This window comes from Triticum dicoccoides, chromosome 3A (assembly GCF_002162155.2).
Source record: "Triticum dicoccoides isolate Atlit2015 ecotype Zavitan chromosome 3A, WEW_v2.0, whole genome shotgun sequence".
NCBI lineage: Eukaryota > Viridiplantae > Streptophyta > Magnoliopsida > Poales > Poaceae > Triticum > Triticum dicoccoides.
Genome location: NC_041384.1, coordinates 647,015,995 through 647,033,781, shown reverse-complemented (window position 1 = coordinate 647,033,781; position 17,787 = coordinate 647,015,995). Strand labels below are relative to the sequence as shown.

The window sequence follows — 17,787 nt, the reverse complement described above, 5'->3', positions numbered from 1 at the left end:
AATGCTTCCGCTTACCGATCTACAAGGATATGTAGATGCACTCCCCTTCCCCTCGTTGCTAGATTACTCCATAGATTGATCTTGGTGATGCGTAGAAAATTTTAAATTTCTGCTACGATCCCCAACAGGCACAGCCCGACATGACGACGCTCTGGAACACGGCGTTCGCCTGGGCTAGGCCGGCGCCGACGCTCATCGACCTCACGGACCCCGAGGACGACGACGAGGATGCCTAGGGCAGCGCGCCGCCTCGTATTTTAGGCTGTTTTTATTTTTTTAAATGCAAACGTGGACGCGTGGACTCTCCCCGTCCTTCGTGGCCGGCTTTAATGTTTAATTAATGATGTTTCTCTTTTTTAATATGCATGCGTTCATTATTTTTTTGCACCGTCAAAAATAGATTCAGGTCAGCGTTGGGCGCACGCGCCGACCCAAATGCGGAAGCAGACATCCGTGTCCGTCTGGCCGACCCAAACGGACAAAAAGTGGACGAAATCGCCGTCCATTTGGGTCGGGCCGTTGGAGTTGCTCTTACCCCGCTTTATAAATAAAGCAAACCACCACGGCCACAAGGTACAACATAAGTCCACAAACACACACACGCACACAGGTAGCACAACACAAAGTACAATAAAGTTCTGCTAAGGGTCCGGCTCAACAAGCCCTAAAAGAATAAAAACAACAAGGGCATCATCTCAGAGGAGGAGCTAATGCGGCTCAGGTGGTGGAGGAGGGAGCGGCGGCGCCAAGCGATCTAGCTTATAGAATCCTAGAAAAGGCTAGTTTTTTCCTTTGATAAAGGACATTTCATTGAATTGATTTATCAAGGTGATACAATCGTATCTAAAAAATGGCCGGACTCTGCATAACATGATATACATAGCCAACAAGTCCAAACGACCAAAAAATAAACATAGTTTTGCAATAAAAATAAATCAATCCAGTCTAGGGTGGGGCAGATCCTATACGGAGATCACACCGCCATCCATGGAGGGAGAAAACCTCCCTGGCTGTACGCTCCAGCCGTGTAGACGCCATCATAAAAAGGTCTTTGTCCTCAGAAACGGCTAGTAAATCGTTCTACAAGTTAATCATGCTAAAGGTTGAAATAATCATTCTAGAAGAGTTTTTTTAAGATCCAGTTGATGGTTGGCATATATTGAGCATAAGCAGGGAGCAGGCTGGAAACAACAAAGTTCTAGAAGAGTTGAAATATGCATTACAACCAAAGCAACCACACTTACTAATATAAGTTACATATCTGGTGAAAAAAAGCTAAGTTATTCATGCAGAAAGAGAAACCAACCTAAAATTTTATTTCAAAGTGCTAATTTGGCCCCTGGTAGTTCATGACAGACAAAAGTTCCAGAACATGTGGATCATGTGCGGAAGACATAAGAAAGGAGCCTCTCACAGCAGTACAAGTGGAAGTAGAAGGCCACCATGAACCCTAGGACAAACCCGACAGCCGCTCCGATACTAAACTCTTCATTGATCCTGCGTAGCTTGATTGGTACCAGCATCCATCTTCGACTCCTGGGGCACTCGTCCAATGGTGCACCACAAAGGTCCCGGTTACCGGCAAAATTTAAAGGTGAGAAGTCCTGTGCAAAAGTGGGGATATGCCCTGATAGCAAATTGTCTGCAACATTGAACGAGGTTAACCGACCGAGCATGCTGAAGTGCTCTAGAATTTGACCTCCGAGTTGGTTATGTTGAAGGTTGACCATGTTCAGGTATGCCAAATTTGCCATACTCTCTGGGATTTACTTGAAAAGTTATTGTATGAGGGATTCAGAGATGTCACATACGGTATCTGATGTGCAATACCAGAGGGAATGGATCCTGAAAAGTTGTTAGACGACAGGTCCAAGCCACTCATGCTTGTGCAATTTTGAAGACCTTGGGGAAATGGGCCTTCAAGTCCTAGGTTGCTGAGTCGCAGAGAGAGAACCCTGTTTTCGTCGGGGTGCCAGCATACCACACCAGTAAAGCGGCATATGTAACCGTCGGTGTTATTTCTGAAGTTCCAAGAGGATTTGAGTACACCCAAGGGATCAATCACTGATTGTTGCACAGACTTCAGACACTGGATATCATGTTCAGTACTAAAACACAATGTTGAGCTGTTCAAGAGGAGAAACAAAAGGAGGAACTTGGTATCCTCAGCCATGGCTCTGCCGGGCCAAAAGCTGCAACTTGTTAATTCCAATGCGGGCGCCACCTGACCAAAACATGTGTAAGAACAGTTAACCAAAAAAGGCTTTCGCCCCGCTTTATAGATAAAGCAAACCACCACAGCCACAAGGTCCAAACCAAGTTCACAACACACACAAGTCAACACACACACGAACACACACGAAGTACAGAAGGGTTTCGCTGAGGGCACAGCTCAACAAACTCTATAAAGAGGGGAAAAAAGGTGGCTTATAAACTCGGATTGAAATAAACCAGACCAATACATGGAGACACTACAAAGCAGCCTTCAAAAAGGAAAATAAGAAGACATGTTTACTTGCTTTGTTGATTTCAAGTACTACAAGATGATGTGTTTCGGAAAACTCACCAGTTGATGCAGCCAAAGCAGAGGCCACCGCCTGCAAAGATTGAACGGGAGCAACGCGTTTAAAACGGAGAGTCCCTCCAATAGAGGACATACTATTTTTCCTGCTAAATTCTAAAGTCTTGTTGACGGGAGCACATTGCACCAAGGCAACAGAAATTCAGTCACGGCCGGCCGGCCGGCCGGCAAGCAGGTAATTTAACAAGGAAATTAGTGTTGTGTTGGCTTAGAGAAGGTCTAGGTTTAGAGAGTTAACTATGTTAGGAGTTCAATCATATGGTGTAAGGTGATTTCCAGAAAACATTCTAAAAAATGGGAGGGATGCATTTTAGAAACATGGAGGACGACGCATGGCGCACACACTCTGCAGCGCCTACTCAAGACCAGAATGACGGAGCTTCAAGGTTGATGAAAAATCACCAGATGTGTCTCGTTGTCGACGGTAATGTCGACTCCCACTGAAGTAATATTATGTCTTAGGCCGCGCTTGGATTCCCGGTAACTAATTACAGGGGTGTTTATTTTACAATTGTATCTTACCGGCCGCTCAGCAATTTTCGGCTGGAAGCCAGACAATGAGCCGAGGCCTGTATTTTTTACAGATGTATTCAAAGGGAAGATGTATTCAAAGGGAACATGACAATCCATTCAGGGCCTTAAATGAGACTTACATGTTTTCAAATCTGAGATTTTATTCCTGGTGGACCAGGGGTAGCCTCTTAATCATCCAACCACATGTTGATTCTCGAAAGCAGTGATATGCTAGAAGAACATAGAAAATAATTGGGATTCCTACGAAAGGAATTTATTTACAAGATAAAGAAAACGAAAATATATAAATATTCTGGAGGAAGACATGAAATTTGAGACAACTCGCGAAATATTGAGGAACAACCATGTAAACTCATGAATATGGTGATTTGCGTGAATGATCATGAGTTTTTTATTATCCTTTTATGAGAATGCTTCTGAATCTTGTAAGTTCTTTTTTTGCGGGAATCTTGTAAGCTCTAGTAGACCTCCTAATTTATTCGTTCAGATTTCAAATTCTAAGATGTTATTGTAACTTCTCTAGAACATTTCTGACGTTTTCTTCATGTTTTCTCTTACTCCACCCTAACTTCTTTATAATTGTTTTTATTTCCACGATTCGTTCATTTTAAATGATTAAAGTGTCATGAGTGCGTAACCACTGCCACATGATCAGCCATACCACTTTTTGTAAGGTTGGTAGTAAATATGCTATCACAAATTATGGTTCAAATTTATTTGTTTTGAAAAGTGGGGACTAAAACAAAGCTTAATCAATAGTGGAGGGATCAAATCGATCAAAAATTGTACGTTACCATTTCCCATTGATACCGGGCTTAGTAAAGCATGAACAAGATCACATTAATCCTCATCAGTTCCCTCAAGCCCTGGAACCATTTTCACAAAGTTTTCTTGTTTGAATCCAGGAGACATTTTCAATACACACCAGAATGTACACAAGCTCATCGTTTTGGACACGCATATGATTTGTTTTCCGACACTGTTACCACCCAATGATGAACAGACCAACAAAGGCAGCAGGTGCATTCTCCTGCCAGTTCATTCTGCACATCCTACTTTTTTGTGGGACATTCTGCACATCCTTGGCATCCCTGGCTGACAAGCCGTCGGCATAGATGGATCATGAGCACGGGACACAAACCAGTCAGGAAGCATCAGGCTCTCCACAATAACAGAAAACGAAACTGAAATAAGTGAGCTGCACACGACAGAGAGACCAACCCTGCGTCAAGAGCCTTCGGTCTCCGAAGAATTTTCACCGGAACACGCAAAGGTATCCAGCTTGGTGGGCAAAGCCTTTCAGGAGTACTCTCTTGGGACATCTTGCTAGTAAAAAGACGATAGGTGTGCATGCGTTCAAGAAGGACAAAGCATGGAAATGGGCAGAAAAGCACTGCAGAAGTGTAGAGTTTCACTGTGTTCCTTTAGAAATGTCAACATGGTACCTAAATAATTACGGCCAGTTGATGCCTTGCCTCTTTCTAGAAGAGTTGACATATGCATTATCATGCGAATTAAGATAATCGTTACTGCAGGGAACAAAGCTAAAAAAGATTTGCTGCCGGAAGTGCTCATTTGGCCTCCGGAAGCTATGCCAGACAAAGTTTCAGAATCATATGCGGACGACTTAGGCACGGAACCTCTCAGAGCAGACGAAGCAGTGCGGGAAGTAGAAGGCCGCCACGAACCCCACGACGAATCTGACGGCCGCTCCGATGCTCGACTGGTCGTTGAGCCTGTGCAGCCTGATTCGTACCGGTCTCCATCTCCTCCTCGAGGGGGGGACAATCATCCAACGGTGCACCACAAAGCCCTTGGTTACCAGCAAAGCTCGAAGCCGAAAAGTTCTATGGTGAAGAAGGAATAGGCCCTGATAACAAGTTGTCCGCGACATTGATTGCAGTTAACCGAGTAAGCAAAGTGAATTGCGGTGGAATTTGACCGCTGAGCTGGTTATGCTGAAGGTTGAGGACATTCAGATATGTCATATTTGAAATATTCTGTGGGATTGAACCCGAAAAGCTATTGTACGAAAGGTCCAGAGATGTCAGATACGGCATCTGCCGTGAAATGTCCTGAGGGATTGGTCCTGAAAAATTGTTATTTGACAGGTCCAGGTCGGTCACGCTTGAACAATTCTGTAGACCTTGAGGAAATGGGCCTTCAAGTCCTAGGTTGCCAATACGTAAACTGAGAACCCTGTTCTCGCCAGGGTACCAACATTCTACACCAGTAAAGCGGCATATGTAACCCTTGGTGGTATTTTCAAAGTTCCAAGAGGATTTGAGTACGCCGGAGGGATCAATCACTGATTGTTGCACAGACTTCAGGCACCGGACATCATGTTCAGTACTAAAACACAAGGTTGAGATGTTCAAGAGGAGAAACAAAAGGAGGAACTTGGTATCCTAAGACATCACTCTGCCGGGCCAAAAGCCGCAACTTGTCAATTCCAGCGCCAACGTCACCTGACCAGAACATGTGTAAGAAGAACACTTGCAAACTCGGATTCAAGTAAACAAGGCCAGGACATGGAGACACTACAAAGCAGTCTTCAGAAAGATACTCCCTCTGTTCTGAATTACTTGTCGCACGTATGGATGTATCTAGATGTATTTTAGCTCTAGATACATCCATTTCAGCGCTGAGTAATTTGGAACGGAGGGAGTAAATGATAAGACATGTTTACTTGCTTTCTTGATTTCATGTATTAATTCTGGGACAAGACGAGGTGTTTGGGATAACTCACCAGTTGTTGCAGCCAAGAAGCCACCGCCTGCAATGATTGAACGGGCGCAACGCTTTAAAACGGAGAATCGCTCTAATAGAGCATATAGTAATTTTCCTGTTAATTTCTGAAGTCTTGTAGACGCCAGCACATTGTACCAAGGCAACGGAAATGCAGTCGCGGCCGGCCGGCCGGCAGGCAGGTCAAGGTCAGCAGGTTTACGTACCAATGAAATTAGTGTTGTATTGTCTTAGAAAGTCAGGTTTAGGGAGTTAACTATGTTAGGAGTCCGATTATATGGTGCAAGGTAATTTCTAAAAAACATTATAGAAAATGAGGGGGAGCAATTTTTTTAGAAACACAGAGTACAACATAACGCATACACACGGAGCACACACTCATGCAGCGCCTACTGAAGACCAGAATCATGGAGCTTCATTGACGAAAAGTCACCACATGCGTCTTGTTGTGGACTGGAACATCGACTCCCGCTAAAACAATATTCCATCTTAATGAGACATACTCCCTCCGTTCCCAAATATTTGTCTTTCTAAACATTTTAAATTGACTACAACATACGGATGTATGTAGACATATTTTACAGTGTAGATTCACTCAATTTGCTTCGTATGTAGTCACTTGTTGAAATCTCTAGAAAGACAAATATTTGGGAACGGAGGGAGTACAAGTTTTCAAATCTATGATATTATTCCTGGTGGGCTCGGGATAACCTCCTAATCATCCAACCGCATGCTGATTTCCAAAAGCTAAGATATTCTAGAAGAGCATAGAAGATAACTGGAATCCCTACGAAATGAATTTATTACAAGATAAAGAAAAGGAAAGCATAGAAATATTTTGGAGGAAGACATGGAATTTGAGAAAACTCACAAAGGATTGAGGAACAATCATGTAAATTCAGGAATATGGTGATTTGCATGAATGATCATGATTTTTTATGATTTTTTTATTTATTATCCTTTTATGAGAATGCTACTGAATTTCTTAAGTTCTAGTAGACATCCTAATCAAATTCTGAGATGTTATTGTAACTTTTCTAAAACATTTCTGATGTTTTCTTCATATTTTTCTGTTTTCTCTGACTTCGCCCTGATTTTTTCTCTGTTTTCTCTGACTTTCTAGAAGAGTTGACATATGCATTATCATGCGAATTAAGATAATCGTTACTGCAGGGAACAAAGATAAAAAAGATTTACTGCAGGAAGTGCTCATTTGGCCTCCGGAGGCTATGCCAGACAAAGTTGCAGAACAACAAGTGAATCATATGCGGACGACGTAGGCTCGGAGCCTCTCGGAGCAGACGAACAAGTGCGGGAAGTAGAAGGCCACCACAAACCCCGCGACGAATCCGACGGCCGCTCCTATGCTCGACTGGTCGTTGATCCTGTGCAGCCTGATTCGTACCGGCCTCCATCTCCTTCTCGAGGGGGGACAATCATCCAATGGTGCACCACAAAGCCCTTGGTTACCAGCAAAGCTCGAAGCCCAAAAGTCCTGTAGCGAAGAAGGAATAGGCCCTGATAACAAGTTCTCCGCAACATTGAACGTAGTTAACCGAGTAAGCAAATCGAATTGCGGTGGAATTTGACCGCTGAGTTGGTTATGCTGAAGGTTGAGGAGATTCAGATATGTAATATTTGAGATACTCTGTGGGATTGAACCCATAAATTTATTGTGCGAAAGGTTCAGAGATGTCAGATACGGCACCTCCCTTGCAATTTCGCTAGGGATTGGTCCCGAAAAATTGTTGTTTGACAGGTCCAGGCCGATCATGCTTGAACAATTTTGTAGACCCTGAGGGAACGTGCCTTCAAGTCCTAGGTTGCCGAGTCGGAGAGAGAGAACCCTATTCTCGTCGGGGTGCCAGCATTCCACACCAGTAAAACGGCATATGTAACCGTCGGTGGGATTGGGATTTTCAAAGTTCCAGGTGGATTTCAGCACGCCGTTGGGATCAATCACTGATTGCTGTACAGACTTCAGGCACTGGATATCAGCTTCAGAACCAAAACACAACGATGAGCTGCTCAAGAGTAAAACCAAGAGGAGGAAGTTGGTATCATCAGCCATCGCAAGCATGGAGTAAAACAAACAGCAGCTCTGCTTGGCCATGCAGCTTGTAAATTCCGACGTCACCTGATCAAAGCTTGTGTAAGAACACTTGAACACGCTACTTGAAAAAATAAAGAAATAATTTGCTCTCCAAGACCAAGAGCGCAAATAAAGAAGTCGGAAAACACTTGTTTTGTTAATTTCATGTGACATTTCCTAGGCAATATAAGATGCTTCAGAAAACTCACCAGTTGATCCAGGCAAATCAGAAGCCACATCTGCAGTAGATGAACGGGTGCAGCCTTTTAAAACAGAGAATGCCTCCACTTGAGTATGGACTTTTCTTCAGTCAAACCCTGAAGTATAAAGGGAAGGAAGACAAACCGTGTGCCTACTGCCAATAGTCCCCATCCTGAGTGAATAGTCTCCGAAGACTCACCGGTCACCAGTCACTCACTGTCGAGAGAAAATTAGGTGTATAACTTGTGGAACTGATGCCATCAAATCATCTATTTATGAGGAGGTATGTGACAGGCAGGTAAAACTTTGCCAATAGTAAGGGTAGTGCTTCTCCCATCCCTAACTAGTAGGTATCTGGATTAAATTAGGATAAAACAATACCTTGGTACTTATAAATTACTTTTCCACATTGGGCAAAAATGCTGGGACTTATATGATGCTACTCCATGATGGACCACCGATGATGCAAGATAACCCGATTGTATCTTCTAGAAAAGATTGTAAAGCACCCGATCAGTCTCAGTGCGAATCATGATCACTCTAGCCTTATCCAACTGCTCTGATAGGCAGTGTGCTGCCCTCATGACATGAGTATGGAAAGAAGGCACGCGGCAGAAAGACCAACCCAGCGTCGTCGAGTCTCCAGTCTCGGTAGAATTGTCCGCGAGGAATGTGTGGAGGGAGTTTACATCAACGCCTGGCAGAATAGAATTTTGAGGCCTCCTGCCAGAACTCTGACCTCACGGTCTCATGAGGTGAATTTGTAGTTTCTGTTACTCCAAAATAATTGACCTCCTTCTCCTTTGTAGCTGAACATGCGGAGCATGGCTGTTTGTGTGTGCTCTCTCTGGTTCCATTAATAATAATGGGGCCGAGGGGCTAAAAAAACCTTTTATCTTAAAAAAAATTGTTGGATTTTCAGAAAACATGAATGGATATCATTCCTATAACACTACCTACATTGTGATGCAGAAATACGGCCATGTGTCTCCTGTGCATACAGCACAAACTGGTACAGTTTAGAAAGTATAGTATTAATTATTCAAGTTGGGGCCAATTTATTCTGTTACATGCCACATGGTCATATTTCAGTATCAAATTTTAAAAGTGTGCATGCCATAGCAGAACATATAGCATGCATGTTTAAAAAAAATATTCACTGGACAAAAAAATCAAACATAGAGTATGAACATACCATGGTGGAGAAGATCTGGACACTTTCAGAAGATGTCCTCAAGGTCGAGGGAGGACAACACTGCAGAACTGAGATGTCTGCTCTCTTACTAGGCAGAAAACATAAGGGGCATTATTCTGATTCAGACGCCCCTATGAAATATCAAGCTTGCTGCTAATATATATTTTCTAAGTTCAGCTGATCAAATTTGATATGTTATGCTGCTGTGATGTGAGTTTATTTCTCTCAAGAAAATGATTAGGGAGAGTGAACACGAATATAACTCTTTGTCTTTTTTTGAAACCTCAAATACACTACAAAAAACATTACAAGTATATAACCTGTAATTCCGTGCATCGCTCTTTTCCTTAAGAGAATACCTTGCACCATTTGCATTAAAAGTGAAGAAAAAACACTACACTCGCTAGGGTACCAGGTATACATGTTGGTGAACTGCTACTGCAGGGGTGAGAACTAAAGTTGCTGTTGGAAGTGCTTGTTTGGCCTCCGGAAGTTGATGGCAGACAAAGTTCCAGAACAACTGGGTCATATTATCCGGACAAGGAGCCTCTCAGATAAGATGAAGCAGTGAGGGAAGTAGAAGGCCACCACGAACCCCACGACGACTGCTCCGATGCTGGACTGATCATTGATGCTGGTCAGCCTGATCCGTCTCAGTCTCCATCTCCTCCTAGGACACTAGTGCAGTGGTGTACCACAAAGTTCCTGGTTTCCAGCAAAGTATGAAGCATCAAACTTCTGCAGTGAAGCAGGAATCCGTCCACTTAATTGGTTGTGCTGAAGGTTGAGGCCATTCAGATTTATCAGATTTGCTATACTATCTGGGATTTCACCTGAAAATTTATTGAAGGAAAGATCCAGAGATGACACATACGACAGCCTCCATGAGATGTCAGCAGGGATCGGTCCTGAAAGTTTGTTACTTGACAGGTCCAGTATGTTCAAGCTTGTGCAATGTTGAAGACCTTGAGGAAATGGGCCTTCAAGCCCTAGGTTGCTGAGACGCAAAGCATAAACCTTGTTCTCGTCTGGGTGCCAGCATTCCACGCCAGTGAATCGGCATATGTAACCACCGGTGGTATTGGTGACGAAATCCCATGAGGACATGAGTATGCCTTTGGAATCAATCACTGATTCTTGCACAGACAACAGGCACTGGATATCAAGTTGAAAACCAAAACAAAACGATGAGCTCCCAAAGAGCAGAAACAAAAGGAGGAATTTGGTATGATAAGCCATCGCAAATGTGGAATGAAACAAACAGCTGCTCTGCCAAAAGTTGCAGCTTGTCAATTCGAACGTCACCTGATATAAAATTTGTGTAAGAAATACTTGAACACTCTATTTGAAAAAAAAAAGCTCAGAAATGAAGAGACCACAAAACAGACTCCAGAGATGCAAATAAGTCATGTGCACTTGCCTTGTTGATTTCATGCAAATACACAAGATGAGGTGCTTCAGAAAACTGAGCACTTGATCAAGCCAAAGTAGAAGCCAGCCACCACCTGCTTAGTTGAACAGGCACAGTCTTAAAAGTGACAATTCCTTCACTAGAGCAAAGACTTTTCTTCTGATAATTAATTCCTCGGCTCTACTGAATGGGAGAGTAGCAAGCACACGGAAGAAAGACTGACCAGCTCACCATCCCAGTCTAACCAAGTAATAAGCATTCTGATAAACTGAACAACACTTAAAATAGGGGTAGAACTTTCTGGATTGATGTATCACATCATCGATTTATGAGGCTAGAAAACTAAGACATATGAGACAGACAGCTAGACAGCTACTTTGTCAAGAGTAAAGACTATGCTTCTCATGGTCCTAGTAGGCACTTGGATTGAGGATCAAACCATGGCTTACTAATCATAATTAAAGATCACAAAAACATATCCCTATGTCTGTTTTCAAAGCACAAAGAGTTCTTGACAAGATTCACTGGCATTACTACGAGGAAACTGTTATGATACTGAACCTCATGCCTTATCAAGCATCTTATCCCATCGTAAAGTTGGTTTATTCGCACTTAATATTGGGCAAAGCATGGACAAGATCAGATAAATGCACATCAACACGAGCAGTTCACAATCTTTATTATTATTTGAATCATGAGATATTCATAATATTCATCAGAATGTAGATGTGCTTCACTCTTGTGACACACACACGACTTGTTTGCCCACATTTTTACCACTGAATAGACCAACAAAGGCAGCTGGCGCATTCTCTAGCCCGATGCTCATGTCTTCTACATATTCAATCTTTCCATCCTTGTAATGCTTGGTTATGTAATCGACGAACTGTGAGAATAACTTGATGTAATCACTCTGGATGAAGCCCTTCATACTGATCCGTTTCGGCACCAGACAGAAGAGGTTGTGGATCCCTGAAGGATCAGTCATGCCGTGCTGGGAGACCATCCCACATACTGCTATGCGACCATGCATCCGCATGTTAAGGAGTACAGCATCTAGCATTGGTCCGCCTACATTCTCGAAGTAGATGTCAATACCTTCAGGAAAGTACCTATGTATGGAAAGATTGCAAAACAAAGATAACATCATTTTGGTGCTATTTTCCCTGTTTACTGAGTTTAATAGAGTTACTGATTACACAAAAATGGTAAGCAGATGATGACAAAAAATATCTGCCAAATGAACAATATGTTTGATTTGCGGGCCCATCTCATCCAAGAATTCATCCGACCGTCATTAGATCAACCATGACTTTTGGTAGGGTTGTTATATCTCTTACTTTGTACTCCTCTCCATGTTAATAAGAGATGACGTGTTAGGCTTGGACTTAGGACCAGATGGTTTATTCGTGTGGAGAATCTCTCTCCTTACTCAGGATTTCTTTATCTTCAAGGCAAGGCATATTCATATGTCGGAGAAGGGGGAAGTGTCTCCATTTACGCTCATAGAACCCGGACATCTGGTTCCTAAACCAAACACACAATAATCCTAATATGGTAAAGTGTGTCTCATAATTCAGCTAGGTTCATCAATAGTTCATTCTGTTAACATGGCTTTCAGATGTTCATTATAACCTAGCTTGATCATTCTATGGTTTATGCAAGTTACTGCTATCTCGTTCTTAGGCGTTTTGTTGTATCTTATAGAAGGAGAAGGTCTGACCTTTTTAGGGCTGCAGTCAAGTCAGGCTCCTCTTTGTAATTAAAAGCTTCATCGAATCCAAACTTATCTTTTAGGAGTTCAACCTGAAACATTGTTGTAGACCCTGAATGATACAGCTAAACAGATAACAATGTATATACTACAAGCGTGATGAGTACTTTCTGATTTGTTCCGGCACTTCCGACAACATAGCAGCCATGTAGCTTTGCAAGTTGACCAACAATCTGACCAACTGCTCCTGATGCAGCAGAAACAAAGACAAACTCTCCTTTCTTCGGTGAGCAGATCTCATAGAATCCAACATAAGCTGTAAAACCAGGCATGCCTGCGGGGAAGACCAGAGTATTAGTGAACATGTCCGAACAAAGAATAGTTAACAAACAGCAATATCAGAAACAGTAGCTACTTGGTTACAACATTGCAATTCCATTAAAACAGCCCCGTGAATAGACCCACTCAAACACACCATTGCCAATTCATTAACAACGAGAGAGCCGTCCATTAAAAATGCCCTCAACCACACACCTTTATTCATTTTGTGCCTACTCTGACCTCCATTTTCTTCTCGATTACACATTACATATTCGTGCAACCAGGGGAAGACTTTCCAACAGAAATGAAGTGCAGTAAGTGTTGCCCTTCCTCACTCATGATATATACTGTCGATGCTTCAGGGTTCAACTGAATAGCCAAAATAGCAGCAAGAAACTAACCGAGAAGCCCCAGGTGATAGGAAAGTGGTATGTCGCTTTGCTGAATCTTATTCAGCTGTTCGGGCTTGTCGATCAGGCTGTATTCCTCCCAGCCAGTCATTCCCGAAACAATGTCACCGGCAACGAACCCCGGATGAGTGGAATCCACCACTCTCGCCACGCCCAGCCCTTCTATAACCTTGACAGATAAAACTTTGCCTGATCAGTAACCAGCAACAACAAGAGAGAGCAGTCAGAAGGGGGAAAAGACTGACAGATCCGGGCTTGAACGGGGGGATGTATGAGCCGTGGAAGTCCCGCATCCGGCCGCGCATGTAGGGGTCGCAGGAGAGGTAGAGGTTCTTCACCAGCACGGCCGGGCCGGCGGCGCCCTCGGGGACGCGCAGCGGCACGGCGCCGCCGCCGACGAGCGCCATGTCGTCCTCCCTCGGCGCGCGGCTGATGTACTCCCGCAGCACCACCTTCCTGTTCCTCGCCGACCCCGCCGGCGGGCTCGCTTGCTCCATTGCCGCCGTCCGGGGAGTAGAGAGCGTCTTTGGCGGATGGAGTGGAACTCGCCGAGGTGAGGTAAGCTGCCGGTGAACAGTGGGGGGAAGAGAGTCGCCGAGGTTTAGGTAGGTGGGGGTGCCGCGGGTGGTAGCTGAATCCGACGGTCGGGAGGGGGGAGACCGGTTGGGTCAACTTTGCCGAATCATTTTCAGCCGTTAGTCTCGTCAATGGTGACTACGTTTTGTTAAAAAAAATGCATATGCAATTCAAAAAAAATTGTATATGTGCTAAAAACAACTAAAAATGTAAAAACAAAAGTAGGAGTGTTCTCAATTTATATATAGTTTTAAAATGGTAAACATATGAAATAGTATACACCAAAATGATGTATAAAGGTGATTTTTTATTGCACTTAACATAATGTCATTTTCTAATAAAAAATTGAACCATAAGCTATGCATGTGTGCTCCAATTATCCGACGTATATATCGCAATGATAACATAAAAAAGAATTCAAAAATATAACTTATAAGTGGTATGCATGGCTTCCTAATGTGGCATGATTGGTGGTAAAATTAATGCAAAAAGTAACTTAAGCATAGTTGATTCGCATGGAAGAATATCATACGGAAACCAACATTCGGTGGAAACCGATGAAAACCACAAGAAAAAGATATTTTGAAATTTAAAAAAAAATCAAAAAAATTACGGGATGTTAAGAGGGTGATGTTTTATTGCCACACAAAATTTCAAGTTGAAACACATTACGAGATGTGAGGTATGAAAAAGACAAAATCAGCGTTAAATAATGTCGAATAGTAATGTCACTATTCAAGGCTGAATTTGTCTTTTTCATAGCTTACATCTCGTAATGTTTTTCAACTTGAAATTTTGTGTAGCAATAAAACTCACATTTCTAACATCCCACATTTTTTAGATTTTTAAAAACTTTAAAATATGGTTTTCATGAAGTTTTCATTGAATATTGGTTTCCGTATGATGGAGAATATCAGCATAGCTGCGTGCTAAGGAAAATTAGATAGTGGGTTGCATGCAAAAAAATTAACTTATGGTTGACATGTACATGTGCTGATGTGCCATGGCTGCATGATTAGAAGAAAAAACTGGCAATGGATTGTACCTATTTAAGAATAGAGGACTACAAAAATCCAACACTGTTCGAGATCAAATCAATAGACTTCCATTCACATCTCTGTAGTTGTTTATTTGCACTTTGTTCCTCGAGTGTCTGCGTTTTAGTAGTATGTTTTTGTGGAAATTTCATTGGCAATTTTATATAAACATTGATGCTTAAAATTTAAATTATGATTCTCTTCATGCACCCCTCTCATCATTGCTCGTGTTGCAGTTGTGTTATTTGATTATAGTGTTGTAAGTTTCCATATTTAAAACTCCTATATTCAAATGTACTTTTAGTTGAAAGCATTTTTTTATTTAAAGAACTCACAAACCATAGCATTTGAACATTGTTTTCTTTTGCCACAAGGACTTGTATCTATATTATAAAGGTTCACCAGAAATATGAAGCATCCCCAACATAATAAAAATTACATCAAGGTCCTCAAACCATCACACGACCACTATTGCTGTCAGAACGAGCCACCGACGTGCCGCTGTCGCCACTCCCATACTGGAGCCGATTAACCTTATCGATGACAGCCGGTAAGTCATCATGCACGTGCCCCTAAAGAACAACGCTCTGGAGCCATAGTCGCCGTTGTTTGACCCTTGAATCAATCTGAAGAAGCTGACACGAAATCTCGCCATTGCGCATGCATGATGAGAAACCCTAACATCACTGCCCCGAGGAGCTGGTGAGGATCTACGTCGGAGCTCCGTCTAATCTGTCTCGATGGACGAACTTGAGGAGAATTGGAGCCCGAAAGACTGACTCGAAGAAGAAATGTTGTCATCCGTCTGCTATCTACTAGTCGAAGCTGAGCATTATGATTCTCCTCCCTGGTCCCTGCCACCGAAGAGGTAGACGTAGTGTTGTTCTTCTTTATTTGTGTATCTCTTTCCTACTTCTTTCTTCATGTGAAGTTTTTTGTTTAATTCTTCGCATATGTCTCTCCTATATTCTTTTGTTGATAGGAGATTAGACACCATAGAAGGGGTACGTACTTTAGCATGATGTGTCCTTAGAGATTTTCTAGAGAAATAAATATTGGTAGCAAACACTTTAAAGTTGGATACGGGCAAGATCATCACATACCAATGTTGGATTGGGTTTGGGTTTTTATTAGGCGATATTAGGTCTCTATGATGCAATATTTGTCAGTGTATATCCATAAATAATGATAAACATTATTTGGCACACTTTCTTAACATAGCATGTTATTTGCGATCTTGCATATGTTGTTTTGTTTTGTTTTAATTAGTTTTCTAACAATTAAAATAGCATATTAGATATTTGACATGATGTATTGATTCAAACTCCTATTGTTGTTACCATGACACTACTTTACTTCCTTGGTATTATATTTTGCTTTGGATTATGTAATTTTCTAAAGTAGAGCTGGCAACCCAAATCATCATAACTTAATTTCGACTCCGCTTGTCACACATGTCGTGTGGTGTTATATGTTGCTTACACAAATAACATTTGCATACACATATTTACTACTTGTGCATGTCTTGTGTGTAGTATTGACATATGCATACACTCTTTTAGTATTCTTAGTTTACCATGTACTACGATTGCCATCTTATGGATGATGCCACACATCTCTACTCTACTCGTGCTGAGTGTATCCGATCAGTTTGATTAGATTTTTTGCAAACAAAATGTGTTTATTGATTAAATTAGAAGTGTTAGTAGTGATCTCTCTCTCTCCCTCTTTACTCTCTCTCTCTCTCTCTCTCTCACACACACACACACACACACACACACACTCTATGCCCTTTGCCACTTGAATTCAGGATGGATCTTGATAGAAGCCTGGTCGATGACGAGCCAAAGGCGGATAATATCCCAAGGGGATAATACAATAATCTAGCATGATGCTCGTGATGGGTCAACAATCAATAGAACATCGACACTCTCATAGGTAATTCTCACATGTTGTACAAACCTGGTACGAAATTAGCTGGAGAATTGGCAGGGGGTAAGGCGAGATGTCTTAAGAAACATAAATCTTGAAGTAAGCATGCCAGTCATTGTTTAAAATGATGGAATTGAAGGCTTGTTTTGTTCCTTATGTAGAAGGAAAGAGGGAAATGGGAAAACGACTAAGGTTTGTGAGGACTGGTCGATTGTCAACTAACCTCTTGTTGTAGCATTTGCAATGTTATAGAGCGTTACATTCTCTCAAAACATCAACAATCTATACTATGATGACCAAGGTTTGGGTTTTCCATGTTTAAGTTGTAGAAGAAATATCAGGGGACAATATATAGAAATGTGGGTAGCAATGGAAAGGTTACTTGATGGTGTTGTGTTTCCAATGTTAATGAAATAGTGGTATGGACCCATGAACAACGGGTAAATACTTTGTAAAATATTTTAGCTTGCAACTAAATTCCATTTGGCATATATCCTAAAACTTGGTTACAAAAGTCCAAGTTACACCCCAAATTAAGATTTTATGTTGGTTTGTGCTTCATACAAGCATTATACATATACTAAATCTAGCCAGGTTTAGTTTACCTGGTTTTTTTTGACATTTTTCAATCAGTAAAAATGGGACCAATAGGAGGCTGACGCGTCAATTAGTGGGGGACCTGGGCAGGTACGCTTTTGGGGTGGGTCTAGCGATTTCGTATAGGATAAAATATTCCTTTTGCATGGTTGACTACGTGAGTATTAAGCGGTTCGTCTGTATGCATGCAGCTGTTTGGGAGTTTTTTTTTCTTTGACTGGATCGTGATGGTTTGTAGTCGGTTGTTGCATGTTGCCCTGATGGACCACGTGTTGGCGTGCGTTCCGAGAGAACTGAGTTCTCTCGATTCTTTCTCTCGATGATTCCGAGATTTCTCTCGATTCTTTCTCGAGGAGGAACTCATCAATTGCATACGATTTCTCTTTCCGTTCTTATCTCAAACCCCGCCGCCTACCATACGCCGCAGATTGCGCCTAT

At 42.2% G+C, this 17,787-nt stretch overlaps 3 protein-coding genes and 2 pseudogenes across 4 annotated transcripts; all 5 read right to left on the bottom strand.

Annotated features, from left to right (window-relative positions):
* Positions 1-99: 99 nt before the first annotated feature.
* On the bottom strand, positions 100-2,173 carry LOC119269902 (annotated as a pseudogene).
* A 2,321-nt stretch (positions 2,174-4,494) lies between these two features.
* LOC119269903 lies at positions 4,495-6,244 on the bottom strand (annotated as a pseudogene).
* A 798-nt stretch (positions 6,245-7,042) lies between these two features.
* Positions 7,043-9,504, bottom strand: LOC119269901 (probably inactive leucine-rich repeat receptor-like protein kinase At5g48380). 2 transcript variants are annotated; one of them, XM_037551833.1, is made up of 4 exons: positions 8,782-9,504; positions 8,538-8,644; positions 8,165-8,372; positions 7,043-8,000 (listed from the first exon to the last, which is right to left on the bottom strand). In XM_037551833.1, the coding sequence occupies exons 3-4, from the start codon at positions 8,192-8,194 to the stop codon at positions 7,125-7,127; spliced, it is 906 nt and encodes a 301-aa protein (XP_037407730.1). In that variant the 5' UTR covers positions 8,195-8,372; positions 8,538-8,644; positions 8,782-9,504; the 3' UTR covers positions 7,043-7,124. The 2 variants fall into 2 exon arrangements, with proteins under 2 accessions (XP_037407730.1, XP_037407728.1); XM_037551831.1 differs by having other exon boundaries at positions 8,538-9,504.
* Positions 9,505-9,598: 94 nt separating this feature from the next.
* Positions 9,599-11,305, bottom strand: LOC119269904 (probably inactive leucine-rich repeat receptor-like protein kinase At5g48380). Its single transcript, XM_037551834.1, has one exon. It carries the CDS (start codon positions 10,588-10,590, stop codon positions 10,030-10,032), a length of 561 nt encoding a protein of 186 aa, XP_037407731.1. The 5' UTR covers positions 10,591-11,305; the 3' UTR covers positions 9,599-10,029.
* Positions 11,306-11,406: 101 nt separating this feature from the next.
* LOC119269900 (2-alkenal reductase (NADP(+)-dependent)-like) lies at positions 11,407-13,832 on the bottom strand. The gene is made up of 5 exons (XM_037551830.1): positions 13,453-13,832; positions 13,199-13,376; positions 12,644-12,810; positions 12,486-12,568; positions 11,407-11,874 (listed from the first exon to the last, which is right to left on the bottom strand). The coding sequence occupies exons 1-5, from the start codon at positions 13,702-13,704 to the stop codon at positions 11,496-11,498; spliced, it is 1,059 nt and encodes a 352-aa protein (XP_037407727.1). The 5' UTR covers positions 13,705-13,832; the 3' UTR covers positions 11,407-11,495.
* Positions 13,833-17,787: the final 3,955 nt, after the last annotated feature.